At 44.1% G+C, this 21017-nt stretch overlaps 1 protein-coding gene across 3 annotated transcripts in view; it reads right to left on the bottom strand.

Annotated features, from left to right (window-relative positions):
* Positions 1-21017, bottom strand: part of SH3GL3 (SH3 domain containing GRB2 like 3, endophilin A3) — a 140956-nt gene that overhangs the window by 24793 nt on the left and 95146 nt on the right. For 2 of the 3 annotated variants that reach the window (XR_005018847.1, XM_036844273.1), the window contains exons 4-7: positions 18753-18896; positions 14651-14784; positions 10456-10614; positions 1190-1293 (exon numbers count right to left, since the gene is read on the bottom strand). Coding sequence is in view for 2 of the 3 variants with exons in the window: in XM_036844273.1 (XP_036700168.1) it covers positions 1190-1293; positions 10456-10614; positions 14651-14784; positions 18753-18896 (541 nt within the window). In the remaining variant the exon portion in view is untranslated. The remainder of the gene's footprint in view (positions 1-1189; positions 1294-10455; positions 10615-14650; positions 14785-18752; positions 18897-21017) is intronic. The other variant, XM_036844274.1, reaches the window with a different exon arrangement.

The following is a 21017-nucleotide window of genomic DNA, read 5'->3' on the forward strand; positions in this document are numbered from 1 at the left end:
ATCAATAAAGTATTTTTAAATTAGGGTATATACATTGTTGTTTTTTTTTTTTTAGACACGATGCTATTGCACACTTACCAGACTACAGTTTAGTGTAAACATAACTTTTATGTGCACTGGGAAACCAAAAACTCTGTGTGACTCACTTTATTGCAATATTGGCTTTACTGTGGTAGTCTGGAACCAAATTCCCAATCTCTCCTAGGTATGCCTATATTTGTGAAGTATTTGTCTCTCATAAAGTCTCTGAGGCATCCAACAAGTACCAGGGATGAACTGGGCACTCAACAATGTCAGCTTCCTCCTCTTTTTCCTCATATAAAGATAGAATTAAGAAACGACGCTCATGTGAGCAGTAGATGAACTACCTGCCTACAAAAGTGGAGAGTTCAGAGACTGTACACACCTTTTGTCTTCCCTCTATAATTACTGCATTGATTTAAGCAAAAATCCCTCCAAATTTATTCATTATAATCATCCTGTGTAAAACAATTTTCTGTTATCAAACCTGGTCAAAAATTAGGGTAGTTTTTTAACCCAGTATTTTAATTAATAGGTTTGCCATGCACGCTACATATATCACTAATTTTCAGAAAAGTAGAGAATACGTTTATCAGTAAAGTCACAGGGAACCCAGCAATGTTTCTTTGACCACTCAGAGGGTATTTTTGACTCTTTCAATATCTCTCAGGGTCAACGTTATGAACATGGGCTGGTATTTGTGCTGGTGAGGTAAAAACACATCTTTTTCGAGACATTTACATACTATCTGAATATCATCTCACTCCTCTCCACATCCCTAGATGTTGGGGAGGGAGTATATGCCATCCCACCCTCAGCTAAACTCTCATCAAGTCAGCAGTGAGGCCAGGACAGCTCTGTAAGGGCTGAATTCGAAGGCAAGTGAGCAACTTTGGTTGCCCTAAACACAGGTCATGAGTAAGGGCTTGAGTGAAAAGAAAAAGGAGAAAAGCTGCCAGATCCCTTTTCCCAGTTCTGTCCTATTGGCCAAAGCCATGTATTTATTATCTCAGTGCTATCCCACACCCAACCATGAAAGCCAGCTAAAGAAAATTCAAAACAGAACAGGGCAGTGGGAAGGGGGAGATGGAGAGAAAGAGAGAGAGACTGATTTCGATTGATTTTAACTCTGAAGCCCTAGGCTTGTAATGAACGTGAAGGCTCTTACCGCATCTGTAGCTTGCTCTGTAGCTCCTGCAGAATCTCTGTGGACTGTCTGTGATAGTCTAAAGCTGCCTCTATAAACACGGCCAACTGGCTGACTTGTTCTACCTGCAGCAGAAGTGGAAAATTACTCCATGGAGGCCAGCGCCTGTGTAATGTTCAGAAAGAGAAGAGACCAGCAACAAAGACCCAGCTTTGCAGGGAAGCGCCCTGTTTGCCTGGGCTCTGGTCTATTTCATTTCATTTCATTGCGAAGTAATGATCACACAGGTCATGGTATAGAGCTATAAATGCTGGAAAAACATGTTTAAATTTATTTGTGATTATGAAGTTGATTGAACTCAATTAAAAAAAGTCTACTTTTCCAATTAGATGATCTTCTCAGGAGATGTTTATGGTATAAAGTTCATGGATCTGAAAACGGAGAGATAAAGCTTTTCCAATTACAACTGAAGCCAAGGTTTAGTAAATGAACTGCTTCCTTAGCGAAGTGTCTCTATGGGCACTCTCTAGCTAAGTCACATCAAGAAACTAAGTAAATTAAGCTGTTCTCGGATAAGAAGGGAAGCCAGGAAGCAGGGCACGCACCAGGCCAAGACTTGCCAGCCACCTATATGTTTTTGTTGCCCCCTATATGTTTTTGTTGCTATCAGCACAAAATCATTTCCCTGAAAAAAACAGCCCAAAGGAATGAACTAGAAAGACTCTGGCAGCTCTCTTTCCCACGAAGCAAGACATTCATGAAATTAGTGACAAAAATTACAGTGGACGTAAAAAAATAAAATGAAAAAGTTATGTTACATAAAAAAGCCTGGAAGGCCTGGGGATGCATAATTTGAGGAAGAGCCATGTCCAGTAGGGCACTGGAGCTCCCTTCCCTGCTTCCCTACGTGTTTGAGGGGCTGCTACAGAAAAGAATGATTCATTAAGCTGATTTCCACAAGCCTCAGAGGCAGGACCACTGGGTTGAGGTGATGGGACGGGGAGGGGGTGGGAGGCAGCGTGAATCCCGTGAACTCCAGAACCAGACAAAGGCACAAATCAAAATCAATCCCCCTCTTTCCTAAGCTTCCCCATAGTCCATGCATCACCTCCCTTACTTCATTTGCTAATCAGCTTAGGGGAAAGTCTGCCTGTTTATTCACCCTTACACCCTCACCTTCCAAAACCAATCATGGACTCCTTTGCCTTCAAAGATCCAAGCTATTTTCATTTGCTATTATTGACTGTGCTTTAGCTGTCTATACTTTCATCTTCCTTGCCCATGTACACCATTTTAAACACGGGTTCATGTTCATGTAAGATATACATGGACTTCCACTTGGGCCATACTGTGATCAGCGTCTGCACGATGAAATCCCACCGTATTACATTTACTTTACCACACTCTGTGGCTGGAAGAGCAACAAGCCTAGCCTTAAATTTCCAAAAACTCAATAAACAAAACAAAGACAGCCTGGCCCCTACAAAATCCTAAGGATTTCTTAAGTTTCACCTCTTTGGCTTTTACACATACTTTTAAATAAGTCCAGCACCACAGCCTAACAGGATCACAGTAGAATCTGCTATGGATTCCTTACAGTGTAAGAGCTGTGTGCTGGTTAAAATCTGCACCACACTTCTCTATCTTTAGTAAAGTTAATTCATATATTAATACCCACTTTGAAATATGCTTGACATCTTATAATTTTTAAGGGAACAGTGAAAGGTAGTTGAATGAATATTCCTTGAAACACACGTGGCGTTGGGAGGGGGGATCACCAGCTATCATCTCTGATGTGGCTAAAATACTAGATTATGTATTCCGGAGAGGCATTTGGATTCATTGGATGGCTGACTTCGGGAAGGAAATGGATCTTGGGGTCCCTTAATACCTGGAAGACAAAAGCAGTGCTGTACAGCGCCTGCACACAGTAGGTGCTCAATGCAACTGCTGAAGAGGTGGTTATGAAGCTATAAGTCTCTTGTTGACAGTGAAGCCATGTGGTGCCCCAAGTGGATTATCTGCCTCTCCCTGCCAGAAAAATGGAAGCTTCCAGCTGTCCCCGGGCCATGAGCAGTGAGTTGCATGCAGGTGACCTCTGCTTCCCAAACCCCAGTGAGAATTCAATACCTGAACTGGCAGAATCAAGGTTGCAATAAACCCAGGCCTGGCAAGAGTCAAAACCTGTCCAGAAGGTAAAACATTTCTTCCACTGGCCACACCACTCAATTTGGCAAATTCACCTATTGAAGCAGGAGAGGTCACCTGGGATGAGAAGAAAAACTTAATTCCACTGCCACCTGAGACCTGTGCTGCCACTTGGCTGGTGCCGTCTCGAGAGTAAAGTGTGACCTCACACCCCGGAAGGGTGCCCATGACACACACAGTGGAACAGACTTACCAGAGAATTAGCTCCGGTCTCTGAAAGTAAAGTGCACTTGCTGTTACAGATGAGGTCACACCCAGCTCAGACGCCTCAAGTGAGAAACTCATGATGCAAACAGACTTCCCTATGGGGCAGCTAGAGGTGAAGGAGGCAGAGGCCAGACAAAGGCGGTGCTGGCTGACAAACGGGCGGGGTGAGGACTGTGACACTACCTGGGAGGTACATGGAACCATGAAACCAGAAGGAGCTTTTGGTGGACAGAAAAGTGGCCCCCAAAGACGTCCAAGTCCTATTTCTCCAAATCTGTGAATATATTACTAGATGGCAAGAGGGCCTTTGCGGATGTGATTTATGTAAAGGATCTGGGAATAGGAGATTACCTGCATCATCTGGGTGGGCCCAAAATAATTCCAGGGTGCTTTAAGAGGAAGGCAGGAGGGTTAGAGTAAGAAAAGGAGATGCGTCAGTGGAAGCAGAAGCAGAGTGAGAGATTTGAAGGTGCTTCACTGCTGGCTTTGAAGTGGAGGAAGAGGCTGTGAACCAAGGGATGCAGGTGGCCTCTAGAAGTTGGAAAAGACAAAGAAATGGGTTCTTCCCTACAGCCTCCAGGAGGAATTCAGCCCTGCCAATACCTTGATTTCAGGACTTCCAACCTGCAGTCTTTAAGATAATAGATTTGTGTTGTTTTAAGCCACAGATCTGTGATGATTCAGCAGCAATAGGACACTGCCATTTCAGAGCTGCTTTGGCCTATTCTCAAATGAAGCAAAATCTAACAATGGGACTAGCTCTGGTCAGGGACCCCTGTTTATGGGGGATGGGAGTTGTTACCTTGAGACTCATAGGAACCAAACTCATGGGGCTAATGAACCCACTGAGGCTGTTGGAAGTACCTTAGCGCTGGGGATGGGGGCAGAGACTAAGAGCGGGAGAAGTTCCCAGGAGCTGTGGAAAGTGTCCAGGGACACTTGGGTGGGATCTGAGCCACTGGGGGAGCCTGTGGACCAACAGCCATTGAGGGGGCTTGTGGAACTTTGGCTGTACCAAAGGAAGAATGGCTCAAAGGACTGCATAGTAAAGGCCCTCTAAGATCAACTCTCTGCAACAGGGATATGGAAATTGGGGTGGCAGAGAAGGCGCAGGGCTGTGAAATCTCCTCAGACCCTCCAACAATCAGTTACCAAGGGACTGGTCGGCAGCCAGGTAAATGGGCACAGAGGCACACTCTGAAGACCACGGCGAGAACAGAGAGAACTTGACGTGAATAGGTAATGCCCCGCCCAGATCCTTGGAATACACAGTACACACAGCATGCATGAATGCAGAAATGTGCATCTCCTGGGACCTGGCAAGCTGTCCCCTTTCACAAGTGAAATGACGTACTTCCAGTGGAGGCCACCTTCGATGTGAATTGTGATAATCCAACTGATTTCTGGCTCTGTCACATCAAAGACTCCACTCGTTTTGGATTCCTCAGAGAAGCTGGAGGAAAATTTCTCAGGAATTTTGCAGTCTGGTCATAAACAGATGCCTTTTCCAATAAGGCAAAGGCATTTATTTAGAGTTTCTGAGAAAGTTTGAGTCAGGCCATTAAATTCGTATTAAATTAATAACATGGATAATAATCCTCTACACTCTTATTCTCCACTTTATACTTCTAAAGAATTTCTTGCATGCAGGGGTTCATTTGCCTGACACTGTAAAGGTGAAAGTGACTTTCTAGGGGCATATAGCTGAACAGAGGCAAAACCACAACCAGATTTCAGGTCTTTCACTCTTTGTCGGGAGTGCTTTCTTTCTACTAGTCCAATACTTCCTAAATGCCTTATTCGATACATCACAAGTCCCTTGATTTGTCAATAATAAAATAATAATAATAATAGTGGTGTGGAAGAGTTCTATGGTCAAATAAGTTTGAGAAACTGCCCTGTGTATCCTCTTTTAGGAATCTCTTGGAGATTAATTTCTCATATATTCATATAAAGACTCTGAAAAGTCTTGTGATAAAGCAAACCTGTTTCGTTTTGGTTAACCCAGGCTTTCCCAAACTTATTTGACCATAAAGACATTATTCACACAACACACACTACATCCCATGGAATGAATTTTGGGAAACACCACTCTAGACCAACGGAAAGAACCCAGGAATCTGGAATCTAGTAATCCCACTTGTTCTGGGAGCCCATGGACAGAGGGAGGGTGCCCAGGCTGGGGATTTGTATCAGGAGAGCTTAGAGAATATTGCAGGTGCCTGGCCTCATCGGACTGAAATGGCATCTTCTGTGTGATATTTCTGGCCCCTGCCCATGTCAAAGACCTACATTCCATTATGTCGCGTCGTGAGGAATAAACTTCTCTGCGAAGATAGAAGAGGAGAGTGTTAACAGGCCTAGGGGCGATTTAGCATTCCCAAGAAATGGCGGTGGAGACTGGGAACCAACTGCTGAATATCCTGTATCCCCACCTCAGAGCTAACTGTGGGGGGCACAAGGGCCCCTCTCCTAGAGGAGGGCTGCTCTGGGTGCCTCATCCCAGCCTGGCACAGCAGAAAGAACCAGCCCTAGACCTGCCCCTCTGGGCTCCTGGGAAATCTCATGGACCAAAACACCTCCTGGCTTGCATCTGCGTGTAGAATAGGAAGCTACTCAGCTCCGGACAAGAGGTGATGGGATGCTCAAGGGCTCCAATCCAGCACTTACTGACAAGACCCCCAAGGACGACAGCATGGCGCCAAAGGAGACTCTTCTCTTTGATTACCCCATTCCCAACTCTGCCAAAAATAGGTAGAAAAACAGATGCCACTTTCCCTTAGGAACGAATGTTGGAGTAAACAACTCAGGGCCTTCTCACCACCCCTTCCTTCTTTCCATATGATAGGAGGAAGAGTGATTCATCTGACTGATGAGATTAGGGGACCCTGACACCCAGGGCGACTGGACCCTGTGCTGGAAAGGCAAGAGGGGCCTGGCCCTGGGGTCTGTATTCTTGAAGAAAGTGGGTTTGTGAAGCAGCTTTTCTGCTCTGCCCACCTCACTCTCCCTGAAGGTGGCTCTAAGGTCTAGACGAGGTCTGGGGTAAGTAGTTGGAGGCCCGTGTGGACCCAGGCCCAAGGTGCCCACTCGATTTTCCAGACAGTCCTGTCCTCTAGGCAGGAGGCTGGTTTGTCACCCTTGTTTGGCTGCCCTATTTGTCTCTCAGTTGGGAGAAGGCAGATGTGAGGACAGATGAGCAACCACGTCCTGGAAACCTCCAGAAAATCCTAGGAAGAGTTGCATGATCTGCATTTGGAGACCCGGGAAAGACCAAGCCTGTTAGTTCCGGTTGGAGTTCTCCTCACATCAGACAGTTCTTTGGCAGACAGATTTTGTAGGCAGTATCCGGTGAAGCTTTTACCGTGTCTTAGCCAGGGCAATAGGACATGAGGGCTGGAGAAGATACCGCCTGTTCCCTGGAGAGTGAGACTTTGGGGTTTGCATTGTTAGTGTCAGACAGAGTTGGGCAGGTGGCCCCAGAGCTCCAGACATGCCACCTCATATGGTCTCCCTTCCTTCATGCTACTCTGCTTTTCACTTTCTCTTTGGAGGGAACACTTGCAAGCCCTTTCCCCAGCCCAGCTTCACTCCTCCCCCTGTGGATGAGATTGAGGAATGTTCCTTAATTAGTAGGATGGGTTCTCTGCTCTGCATGGCCAGAGGCCGTGGGTCTCAGCCTGTGTCTGGGTGTGAGAGTCAGGCTGGCTCTGCATCAGGGAGGCTTTTGCCAATGAGGGTGCAATGAGCAGACAGTGCAATCGGGACGTGGGTTGGCCATGCCATCCCCTCCAACACAGGTGACCAGGAGGCCTGTATCTTACAAGCATTGGGTATTCTCATCAGTTAAAAGGGCTTCCCCTTGATTCTAATCTGGTTTTTGTGTCAATTCCTCAATCATTCAGAACCCAAAAGCATGATCAGTTCTGACGGATACCCCAAACCTGTAACCCACAATAAGATAATCATGTCCCACTTGTGTTTGGAGAAAGTGCCAGGGCCTCTGCTGCCTGCCACCATGTCCCTGAGGCCACGTGTTTGACAGAGTCTGTCCTCAAGAAGCAGGCATATACCTGGTCTCTAGCAGGTACCAGGTCAGGTGGAATGTCCAATCCATTGGGCAAAGGCGGGGCCTGCAGACCCACTGTGTTTAATCTGGGAATTAGACAGATCCCAGCCATCTTTAGTTCCTGGAAGAAACCCCCAGCCATCACCAGCCATCCTGAAGCACAGCTCTTCATTCCGAGCTTCCTCACCATGAAAGGAAGCAGACATGGATACAAAAGTCTGAGTGACGAAGGATGGACATGAGGTTGGTGACCCAGAGGGAGCAGGAAGTCAGGGTTCTGCGAGCTGCAGAGCCACTGGGCCTGGCCTGGTTGCTGGAGAAGGGCCAAGGACAGGCCTGAGGGTTCAAAGCATGCCTCATCCCACCATGTATTGCTTCTTTGTCTTTCCCCCAATAAGTTACACCCACTATTTATCCCCAAGCACCAGGCAGTTTCAGTATTAGCATGTCAGGTCCAAGGGGAACTGGAGAACATTTTCTAGACCTTGCCTCATCAACAGGACTGCCAGACCACCTGGATATGGCCAGACACTGTCATGGGAAAAGACAAGGTTGTCCCTTTCTAGGTCTACTTGCTGTTACCCCAAGAAGAGAAAGAAGGCAGTCTTCTGGAGCTTCCACGATAACTTGTGAGTCTCCTCAACTATAAACCTAGGAGAGGCAAAGGTAAGAGCAGCCTCCCTATCATAAGTCACTCAGTAAATGGTAGCTTTCGTCACTGTCATCCTCATCTCACCACCATCAGTCTCCTTAGCACTGCCATTATCTTGAGAATCAGCAACCATAGCACGCAGGGTAACCATTACAGTTAAAAATGGCACTAGGAAAGGTGGGAAGAGAAAGAGGTGGAGTCTATTTCCAAGGCAGCCTTTGAAAGTCCCCCACCGTTTCATTATTCTGATCTCCTCCCATCTCAATGGCCAGTTTCCATGGCTGCCAGTGAAGACGTGGACCCAGGCCCTAAAATGAGGGAGCAGCCCATGCTCCTCAGAGCTGAATGAAGGCACCCCCCCACCCACCCCAGGAAACTTTAGGGGAAACACTGCAATTCATGCCTCTGCAGGGCCAACACCAGGACCTCCGTGGGGCTTGAGTTATAAGCTAGCTCTTACTTCTCCCAGGGTGGGGTGGGCAGGGGTTAACTCATTTGTGACAAGCAGAACACTGTCAACAAATGGACAAATGACTGAGTTCTTATAAGGAAGGGGTCATTTCTGATTTTGACTGATACTGAAGGGAAACTGAGGTCTCTTGGGTCAACTGCCAAGACCAGAGCAACTGAGACAGGCCTCCCTAATGGAGTACTTTGCAATAGCTCATCACAGATCATGAATAAAGGTCATGAATAAAGCGCATGGGTTAGACAGCACGTCTGACACATGAGATTCAACCTCAGAGTTTAAATCTACCTCTAAAGGACCCAGGACTGGAAGGGCAACGTTTGCTGCAGGCTGATAAGGAATACATGCATCTGATACCTCACACTTCAAAAAATCAAATATGGCAATCCAAGACAAAACCAAACCAAATGGCCTATTGCTAGGGGATAATTTCAAGGAAATTTCTATTTTTAAGGGAAAGAAAACAACAAAGAAAAACAGGGAAAACTGTTATACCTCTTCCTATTTCTCATAAGATGTAAAAGAAAAAAACCTGATAAGATATTTAAAGGAGAAGCATAATAGAATGCACTTTTTGGTACTGAGGTTTAATGGACATGGGGATTTCACATTGTTTCCTCCAGGGTTAATGTCTTGTCAACAGTGGACATAATTCCCCCACAACACCATGGCAGATAAAAGGTGCTCAGTACATTTGGTTTGACTTGACTTGAAAGATGCAAGACCTCAATGTACCTTTTAATCAATTATTAGAAGCAGAATGCAGTGTTGCAGAAAAATAAACCCTCTGACTTGTTCCAACAGGTTTGAAAGTCCAACAAATAGGTCCAAAGCTAATGCTGGGCTGAGGCGGCTCGTGGCATCACAGAAGCTGGACTTAGGGTGGGAACTCCAAACGGGGCAGGTGGCCAAGGGCTCTTCCCATCAGGCAGTAAAAAATGCCAAATGACTTCTCACTGCCAAGGCAAAGAAGGGTGGCCTTCAGCCTTCATGGTGCCCACTTGGGGGTTACCATCCTCTTTAGTTCCATTTAATCTAACTTTACTTGGACAAATAAAATAAGAGCTGGTGGCAGGAGTCACGGTACAATAGGATGTTAGCATTTCTGAGGGGTATGTGTCAAGACCTTCACAATCCCCAAGTTCACAAGCACCACTATGGTACAGCTGAAAAACTTAGGTCATGCTTTTATATCCCAAAGGTTCACTATGACAAGTAAAGGCATCAGAGAGCTGGGTGATGAGTGAGGCTCTCCCACTAGCCAAGAGAGCTGCTCCTCCTCAAGCATCTGCCTCACTGAGCTCTCTTTACAGTCTTAGCAAAACTGCAAATTACCACATGACTTGGGCTTTCCATTCTCCTGCAAAACCACCAATGCTACGGCCTCAAATACAAAGGCTGGTCTACGACGCACTTCACCTAAGACAACCCCACCTCCCCAGGGCCAACCTGAGCACATCTCTGAAGCAATTCCAGGATCAACAGGACTTCTCCAGATCTGAGATTTGAGTCAGGACTTGCTGGATATCTGAAGCTATTTCTTAGGCAGGAGATAACGGTTATGGAAAATTCCGGAAACTTTGTAACAACTAAGGCTCCAGAGCTTCTCAACATGCTGACCCTAGTCATACAGTCAATGTTTTCATTCACATTAAAGTCTCCTGTTTGGTTTAAATACTTACATCATTTTCTAAAAAATTAAACATGCTTCTTTCAGCCAACTCCTTTGACTCTTCAAATTTTTCTACTGCTTGTCTGACTTCTTCATCTGGTATCTTACCTACTCGCTTCTTTTTATAATCGTAATCCAGACGGCGGCCTTCCAGCTTTTTCAGGTGGTGCTAAGAGACAAAGGGGTCCTTCAGAGAACTGTTATGCTCAAACACAGCACAAAGAAATATTCAGCATTTCTGTGAAAATAGTCATTGCTTTTTCTTGGCATAAATTCTAGGGGGCAGGATCCCACCCTACACTTCTTTTGCACGCACTCAGCATCTATTAGAGGCTCCCTTCACTGCCGGTCTACGAGGGATATTTGTGGAATGAATGAATGGGTAGACGGATGGATGGATGGATGGATGGAAGACAGAATGAATGAGTGTCTCTATGGAACATAAGGATGCAGTATCAGTATGCAGATTAATTTTCCAAGGTTCTCTATAGGACCCCTCACTTAGGCTCCATTAATGTCCAGATAATTTCCAACCAAATTAACTATACCCAAAAAAAGTATGTTTCTTTTGGTACTATTGTCAACTCCTCACTAAGAAGTAGATTATAAAAACACAGATTTCTAGTATCCTCTAGAATACTTATGCATCTTCCATAAAGTTCCCAAACAATTACAGAACAAGTTGAATAAATGCCCACGATGAATGTGATACAGAAGACAGATGCTCGCAGGCAACCTCTGAAATGATGGAATTTCTTTTTAAAAATATGATCTCTTTAACAAAGTACAACAATTATAAATATTAGAGGTGTCCATTCGTGGAATGCAGTGCTTTGTGTGGTAGTAAGTTCCCCATCACAGTTTGTGTTCAAGTAGAGGGATCCCATGTCAGAAATACTATAGAAGGCATAACCGCACAGGGCAAGGGAGTTTATGACCATAACCCCTGGAAAACAGATATTTGATATTGAAAGTGTATGTGAAAACAGATTGTCCCACTGAAGCATGTGGGTAACTTGACTATTCTTTTTAGTGGGAAGCACTGGTTCTAACCTCCATAATGATTGGGTGAAAAGAGTATATGGGACAAAAAGTCAGAATCATCTCCCTTCTGACATGTTCTTCTGACTCTGGGCAAGTCTCTGAACCCCTCTGTGCCTCCACATATGTGGCTGTAAACGGGCACAACCAGGCTTAGTCTGGCTACTTATGGGTGACGAAACATTTATAGAAGCACTTTGAGTCCACAAGACCTTTTACAGATATGTCAGTCATGTGTTAAATGAACAGGCTCTCCACTCCAGATGTCCAAGATATATAGAGCACAGTTGAGACTATGAAAAGCCTTCTGAATATTAGACTCTTAATTCTTGATCATCTATAGGATTTAAGTTTAAATTTATACAGTTTCTCTATCAAACCAGAGTTGAAGAACAAGAGACACCATTTAGGAAATTATTTTTTTGCATAGGGAGAAACATTTAAGGATATGTGCATTTTGTACATGTCTCCCGCTCACCGCTCAGGATCCACATTTGTGTCCATTACTAGCTACCCTACTGAACCAGGTCCAGTGGAAGAGCAATGTCGTCCAGTGGACTTTCTGTACAGCTTTCTTCAAGGTCAGCAGCACAAGAAGAAATGGCATATTATGCATTTCAGCAAAGGAGGTATTTGGTTCTAAGGTTCTGCATTTGGGAAAGATGTTCTGGCATCCCCACAACACAGAATGTCTCTTCTCTAGAATCATCTGTTCAATAATAATTTGTGAGCACAAAGGCTGCGCTAGTCATGCAAAAGTGAACAAAACATGCCTCCTTACTCCAAAGCACTTGCTGCCAAACAACAGAAAAAGAGAAGCAGTGATGTTCACAGCACAGGGAGCACAGAAGGAGCACCTGGTTAAGCCGGGGAGAGAACAAGAGCTTCCCAAAGGACCGACCATCTGAGCTGAGATCTGCAACGTGAGATGACTTAGCCAGGAGAAGGTGGAAAAGGAGAAAGACAAAGAATAAAAAGAGAGCACAAAGCAAAACATCCCCTGGGGACTGTAAGTAATTCATTGAGGCCGGGCAGAGAGTTCAAGTGGGAAGGGGTGAGCAATCAACCCGTAGAGAGAAGGAGGGGCCAGGAATTAGGCACTACGGTGCTGGATCTTTACCCCCAAAGTCAGTGGGCAGCTACTGGGGGCTTGTACCTTCGGAAGACTCTGGCTGTGGTGTGGAGAGTGGACTGGAGGGGCCGAGATGTGAAGCCGGGAGTCAAGGGCTGCTGTGCTGATGTGTTTAAACGTTAACCCGAAGAATCCGATAGAGAGAAAGGGGAAGAAGGGAGATTCCGGAGAGAGGATGCCGGATGTGGCAAAGGCCCTGAGGAGATGAGGATAATGGACTCTGGGGCCCAGTGGAGGACTGGCCTGAGGGGAAGAGGGCAATGGGAGTAAGGAGCTGAGGAGGGTGCTGGCGGGGGCGCTGGGTGGGGGGCCGGGTAGCAGAATGTCCTGGGAGTTCCTGAACGGTTGCTTTCATTTTTCTTTCAACCTTCCCGAATTCCCCTCCATAGCCTTTGGTTTTGGTGTAAATTCTAAATGCCTATACGGGCATCCAGGACTTTCCATCAGGAAGCTCTGGAATAGGGCCCAAGTATTTGCATTTCTAACATGTGAAGCTGATGCTGCTCAGGGACCACACCATGAGAATCTGGGCCTGAAGAAAGGAAAAGGGGACATCCCCCAGGCTTGGATGACTTCCAAGCTGGCCCAGGCTGCATTCAGATCACGCCTCAAGGCACCACCAGGAAGGTCTTCTGCGCAGCTTCTCAAGGGGGTGCCGGAAGAAGGTCTCGATGCAGCCTGTCCCTCCAGAGTAGAAGTCTCTGGCAGGGAAGAAGTCTCAAGACTGTTTTTGCATATCTGCAAAAGCACCACCGAGCAAGTGGCATGTGATTACCTACAGGTCCCTGAAAGCTCCCATGTATGCTCTGGAGGGCCATTTTTAACATTTTCCAGATACAAAATGTTGATTCCTAGGTACTGATTTCCTTAAGAAGTAATGGAAAATAACGATCACTAGTGCAACGTATCAAAAGACGCAGCTAGGGAGTGTTCTAATTTCATGTAGCTGTCCAGTAATAGCCAGGACATGGAAGCAATCTAAGTGTCCATCGACAGATGAATGGATAAAGAAGATGTGGCACCTATATACAATGGAATATTACTCAGCCACAGAAAGAAATGAAATTGAGTTATTTGTAGTGAGATGGATGGACCTAGAGTCTGTCAAACAGAGTGAAGGAAGTCAGAAAGAGAAAAACAAATACCATATGCTAACACATATATATGGAATCTAAAAAAAAAACATGGTTCTGAAGAACCTAGGGGCAGGACAGAAATAAAGACGTAGACATAGAGAATGGACTTGAGGACACAGGGAGGGGGAAGGGTAAGCTGGGACGAAGTGAAAGAGTGGCATGGACTTATAAATACTACCAAATGTAAAATAGATAGCTAGTGGGAAGCAGCCGCATAGCACAGGGAGATCAGCTCGGTGCTTTGTGACCACCTAGAGGGGTGTGGGATAGGGAGGATGGGAGGGAGATGCTAGAGGGAGGAGATATGGGGATATATGTATATGTATAGCTGATTCACTTTGTTATACAGCAGAAACTAACACATCATTGTAAAGCAATTATACTCCAATAAAGATGTTAAAAAAAAAAGATGCAGCTAGTATGGTATGATTTTGATAATCAAAAATCCAATACACGGAATTTGCTGGCAGTCCAGTGGTTAGGACTCTGTGCTTTCACTGCCGATGGTCCGGGTTCAATCCCTGGTCAGGGAATTAAGATCCCACAAGCCGTGGGGTGTGGCAAAAAAAAAAAAAGGTATTAAAAAATAAATAAAGATTGCTTTTTAAAAAATCCAGTACAAAGTTATGCAGTCATTTTGTCATGTGAGAAATGACTGTAGAAATATGTATCTTGAGCTTGGCTCCTAGCTGGCTTCAATAAGGTACAAAATAAACGGCTAATTGATCCTGGGACTCTTTCCCAGTGAGCCAGGTAAACATAACTGAGTTATTTTTTTACCACCCACAATAAGATGAAGCTTTCACTGAGTCGCTATAGAAATGTTCTAATGATTTTAAATAGTATAAACATCATACTAAATAGCAACAGGCAGATTTATAGCCTAGAAAACTTACCCCAATCTCTTTTAAATCTTTGTCTTGTAGTAACTGAAGTGGATCAATAAAAGTTTGCTTTACATTAATATCAAGAGAGTCTTTCACCTCAGCCATTAGCTTCATGGATTCGCCAACTTCTATCAGTGCATTGCCTTCAATAGAAAATACAAATAAAAAAGGTTTTTTAGCAGACCTAACTCTAAGTTAACAGTGATATTTATTTAATTTTTTCCCAAAAGTTTGTGATGATCAATGGTGTGTAACAAGGTCCTCAACTCTGGGGCCTTTGGATCTTGACCCAGAGAAAAGAAAATGTAAAAACGAGAAAGTCTTTCTAAATATTTTCCACATTTTCCTCACTACTTCTGCACTTTCTCCACCGCATAGAATAAAACTCTGAGGCTCAGACAGACTGAGGCACTTACCGTATCAGCCACTAGATGGGGTTAAAGCTTCTTTTTTTAAACTGGTAGTTTTGTGAACTGGCACCAAGGGTTCCTTAGAGGCGCAAGAACAAAATCCGTCTTTGTAAACAATAAAAGGATTCATTCATCAGGGGTTAAATATTAACCAATAAAGATTACAATAGAAATAAATGAATAAAACCTCATCTCAGCTTCCAGCTGCTAGGTCTTCTTGAGGCCACTCCTTGTATTCTTGAGATGGTTCTAAGTTTCCCTACCCTTTCTGATGTCAAAGAAAGTCTGGCAGTGTCACACAGGACAGCCTTTCAGCAGGGTGGGAAGGGTCTGCTCTTGCAGTGAGGTCCAGGCCAGCCATGCCAGACTTGGGCAGCGATGGGCGGCTTTAGCTGGATTAAATCCTGGTATTTGGCACCAGCTAACCTGCAGTAATTTGCAAGCAGGCATCCTGGTAGCGGAGCACTATGAGGGTTGCAGGTTTTCTAGAAGACATCTCTGGGAAATGCCGCACTAAACTGAACTCTTTTTCCTGTAGTTGGGGTTTTCCAAATCAATCTCATAAAATGTTAGAGCTTGGGGTCTCTCAACTCCCAGGCTTGAAGAAGACCTGAAATCCCAGCCCAAGAATTTGCATTTCTAGCTAATTCTGACCTTCAATTGTTTCACCTACGAGTAATAGGCATGTACAGTTTATTCATCTGTAAAACAGGGATAGCAATATCACCTCACCTCACTTTTTATTTTTTTTAAGAAATAGCCTAGATAGTGTATGTTATAGGACCTTGCAAAATGTAAGTGGAAACCATTACTCCAAACCACAGCTGACCGAGACTCTGTTTTGGCGCATGGGTAGCTTTGTTCCTCCTGGGAGGCTATGTCTCCTTAACTAACTCCCCAGAGTCTGGTTCTAACTCATTCTGAGATGGAGATGAGAACGTCCTTTCCTGGCCTGGGGACTCTTTCCTGCCCAGCTGGTCAGAAATGGAGGATATGGCTTCTGACCCCACTGCTCACTCTGACACCAGTGCCCACACCCCAGAATGTCAGTTAATTTAGCTTTGACGAAAACATTTCCAAATATGTTTCTTAGAAGGCGCCAAAGGTGACATTCTGAATATTAGCTGTCACCTCCATGGGTTTGATATCCCATCTCCTTGCTCAGGATTCCAATTCCACGAGGACGTGGGACTCAGCCTCCACCGGTGGAGGTCTCTGCACTTGAGGAAGTTTCTGTGTGGCCCCAAGAAGAAATCATCCGACAGCACAGTCTTTTCCTCAGAACAGCAAGCAATCCCTGTGTTCCTAATGCCCTCCTGATGTCAGCTCTCTCTCGCTGGACACCGAGGAAGCTACCAAATTGTCTGCCCTTCAAATCCCCTGTCCTGTCACCTGACCAGACGCACTGCAGGACTGTCCATGGATGTTAGGGCCTGCCTGGCTGTGTCTTCTGTTCCCTCCACTGGTCAGCCTTCAGGACAAGGAATAGGCCATCTTGGCCCCATTCACCCAGGGAATAAAATAAAATTCACATTATACTGCTCTGAAGGATACTGTTACCCTCTGTGACTAACTAGTGTTTTAACATATGGGAATTTTTTTTTTAAGTTTTCAAAAGACTTTCCCCCCACTTTCCTAGATGAATGACTATGGCCTAATACCGGAATCCTCAATTTCCATATCTTGCTTTGCTACCACTACATGAGTAGCAAACGTGCCAAATTCTCCCGGAAGATTTAACATATCAAGTTCGATTCACACCCAATATAATTTATCAATTTAAAGTAATCTCAATCAAAATTTAATAAGTTTTTTGGGGATTCCCTGAGGGTCCAGTAGTTAGGACTCAGCGCTTTCACTACCAAGGGCCTGGGTTCAATCCCTGGTCAGGGAACTAAGATCCTACAAGCCACGTGGTGTGGGAAAAAAAAAAAAAAAATTAATAAGTTTCTTCTTTTTTAGTACAGGGGACTTAAAATGACTCTAAGTTTCATCTGGAAAAATAAAACAGATGAGTATGTCCATGAAATTTTTATAACATCTAGGGGAAATTTTAGTTAAATATATTAAAATATATTTTAAAATGACAATATTTAAAACAACATGACACTTGATCAAAACAGGGTACAGATCAAGAAAACAGAAGAGAAAGACCAGAAACAAACTTAAAATATATAAAATTTTATAACAAAAAAGTTATAGAAAATCAGCAGAGAAAGGTTGAACTTTTCAATAAAGTGTTAGGGCAACTAGCTATGTATTTGTGAGAACACAAAATTAAAACCCTATTGCACAGTACTCATCCATTAAATTCAGGAGCTTGGGAATTTAAAGGTAAGAAAAGAAAACATATGCATGAAAATAAAGTATAAACAAACATTTACACAGCTTATTAGTGAAGCGGGGAGGAGCGGAAAATTTTTTCTAAACATGATACCAAAGCCATAAACCATAAAAGACCAATGAGCCCCACTAAATAAAAAGCAAAAATCTTGTTCCATTAAAATAACCTTCACCTACAACATCAGAAGGTATACGCCTACCTGGGGCAAAACTTCATCAACATATGAGACAGACAAAAAGTAAGTATCCTGACCACTGAAAAAGCTCATAAACCAGTAAGAAAAAAAAAAAAAAAAAAGAACACCTTAATAGAAAAATAGGCAAAGGACATAAATATACAATTCACAAAGATGATGACAAACGTGAAAAAAAAAATCTACCTCACACATAATCCAAAAAATAAAGTTAAAACAGCACCCAGATATCAGTTTTATTTGCTATGAATCAAATTATCAGTGAGTTAAAAGGAAACTAAAAAGATAATTCCCAGAGTTAGTACCTGTGCTGAGAAACACACTCTCATACCTTCCTGGCAGGAGTGTCAAAATGGTATAACCTTTCTGGAGGGTCATTTGGGACTATGCTTCAAAAACCTGAAAAATAGGGCATACTCTTGACTCAGCAACTTCACTACCAGGAATTTCATCTAAGAACATAAGCTTGGATATTTCCAAAGCTTTATCCATGAAAGTGGCTATCGTAAATGCTATGTAATTTTTTTTTTCACATAAAGAAGAAAAATCTAAATATCCTAAATAGGACTGATTGAACAAACTGTGGATGCATGGAATATTATGCAGCCTTTAAAAACAATATGGTAGAAGACTGTCTTATGACATGGACCATGCTATAGCCAGTGGGAATAAGCAGATTACAAAAGGGAATTAGGGTATGTATACTATAACCCCATTATAATTTTTTTAAAGGTGTGTGTGAATATATATAAGAATAAACAAAAGGTATAAAGGATATACAGCAAAGTGTGTAATTGGGCCCATCACTGGGTAGGTAACTATGGGTGATGCTGGCATTTTCCTTTATTTTACTTGCCTATGTTTTCTAAACTTCCTGCGATAAACATGTATTACTTTTCTTTTAATTTTTATTTATTTATTTATTTTTTGGCTGCGCCACTCGGCATGCGGGACCTTAGTTCCCCAACCAGGGATCGAACCCGCGCCCCCTGCATTGGAAGCAGCAGGGTCTTAACCACTGGACCGCCAGGGAATTCCCGAACATGTATTGCTTTGATAATATGAAATAAATAACAAGTGTTGTTAAAATGAAGGTTTTGTGCATAACCTAAAATCGACAAAGGATGCGTTCTCAGCTCTCCCGGGTGATGTGGGAATACTCACCAAAAGTGGAGCCTTCCCCGAGCTCCTTCCCGTATTTCAGCATGCAGTCGCCCAGCAAGCCTTCCGTCTGTGGGTACCCCGTGGTTTTCACCTGTCCTCGGATCTTCGACACAGTGTTCAGCATTCCTAGCTTAGCTCTGTATGCTTAAAAACATTATCATTTGTAATTCCTTAAAATGGCACGGTGGAGTGACAGGTACATAGCATGTAACAAACAGGGCTGGAGAAATCAAGATCGCCCTAGACAAAATGTCAGAGCCCTGAGACAGGAAGGTAACTTGCGTGACCAAGTTACTCGCATGGTTTTCTAGATTCTTAACCAGGGTGGGGGCTAAGGGCACTGTTGCACAAACATGATGAAAAATAGAAATTATGGCACACGCTGTTGACTCCCAAATAATAGTAACTGGGGCTCTCATTACCCCACCCACAGCTTACTCACTGAGTCAGACGCTGACACCTGGGCAGACAAATTTTCCTGGGGACCAACTGCAAACTAAGAACAGAATTGCTGAGGTGGATGTTTCAAACCAACTGGTGGTTAACAGCCCCCCACCCCCAAGAGTGTATCCAGACTGATGATATGTAACTTCATGGTACAGGGCCACTGAGCTGCACACTCCTGTCTAGGAAGCCTAACCAATAGGAGACAGATGCCCCCATGGGGAACCAGAGTCTGTGTTGATGGTCCCTCAGGTGCAGCTCCACTCCTGGACCCAAGGGAAATGATAGGTGGCCACTAAGTCCTTTCTCTGACTTAGGCCATGAGTGCTTACTAATCCCAGCTCTGTGTGACACACCATGCTAATTACTGGGACTCCAGAGAGACCTAAGACAGCCTCTGACCTCAAGGAGCTCACACTCTAGTTACTGGAAGGCAGAAAATACAAGATGTAATTATGCAAATAAAGTCTGATGTGGTGTACAGAAAGGAAAATATAACAATACGCTGAATAAAGTTGGAAAGATGCCCCCCCAAAAGTGCAGAAATAGTGTAAGATGCAGAAGGGGGAAGGCTTATTATGGTTTATAACCAACAGATAAAGAGTAGGCTGCTTTGACCAAAGAAGAAATTAATACAGGACAAATCAGGAAATACCTAGGGGGAAATGTGACTATGAACTGAACACCAAGCTAAGGATTTGGGAATTTATTCTGTAGGCTAGGTGGTGTTTGAGATAATCTTAGGTTGTAAAGGGGTAAATTTTTATTGTCTTTCATTTTAACAATTACATATTTATTTTAAAGTATTCTAGACTAGTGCTTCTCAAACTTTAATGTGCATGCAAAGCACCCAAGGATCCTGTTAAAATATAGAGTCCGATGCAGTCAGTCTGGGATGAGCCCAAGTTTCTGCATTTCCCACAGTCTCTCAGGGGATGCCGGTCCTCCTGGGCCATGGACCACACTTCGAGTAGCAAAACTTTAGACACTCACGGTGCCAGTCTTTTTGAATCTTGCCCACCTCATCCTCGAAGCACTTATCCTCCTGGTGCCCAGGCACACAGGCTTCACTCTCCTGCCACACAGACACATACACATACACACACACACACACACTCTGCTCCTCTTCCCCACTGTCCGGGCGGGATGTGGGATGCAGCAGTCCTGTGACTGAGGGCCACTAAATGGAATGAGAGGCTGCTAGGCTTCCCTTCCTCTTCTCCAGGAATAACCAGAGGTGTCTGGCCAAGTGGACACTTTCATTGTTGGCCAATACCTCCCTACCCCATTCCAGTGTCAGCTCGTTGAGGGCAGGTTCCCTTCCAACTCAACCGTATACCCCAGGACCCAGGAAAGCCCCTTGCCTAGAGGGAGCATGTGCTAAATATGTGTTGACTGATTCATCAGGAAAAGGGACTTGTGTGGTTCAATCACTGACGAGGTCCAGGAAGAGATATATAATTATGCTTTTTAAAACTATAATCAGCTGTACAGTTTTAAAGAATTCTATACCTGCCATCCTGCCTGGACATAATATTTTATTCAATGTATGTTTTTAAATTTATTTTCTAGATTTTCAGATGGTTGGATGTGTGCTGATTCCTACAGCCGAGGGAATCACGATAATTATATGCAAATAATAAATTCATACAAAGTAAAGGCAGATTTGGAGAGCCACAGAATTCAAAGCTTGGACGCCCTCTATTGGTTTCTATAGTTTAGAACTTAGGAAAACTTCATCAAGGGATGCTGCTTCAATACCTAGGAGTGAAAGACCTCCTGTCCAGAAGCTGCGGTAACACTGGATCTTCTCATGTTTCT

Source organism: Balaenoptera musculus, chromosome 2, assembly GCF_009873245.2.
Source record: "Balaenoptera musculus isolate JJ_BM4_2016_0621 chromosome 2, mBalMus1.pri.v3, whole genome shotgun sequence".
Taxonomy (NCBI): Eukaryota; Metazoa; Chordata; class Mammalia; order Artiodactyla; family Balaenopteridae; genus Balaenoptera; species Balaenoptera musculus.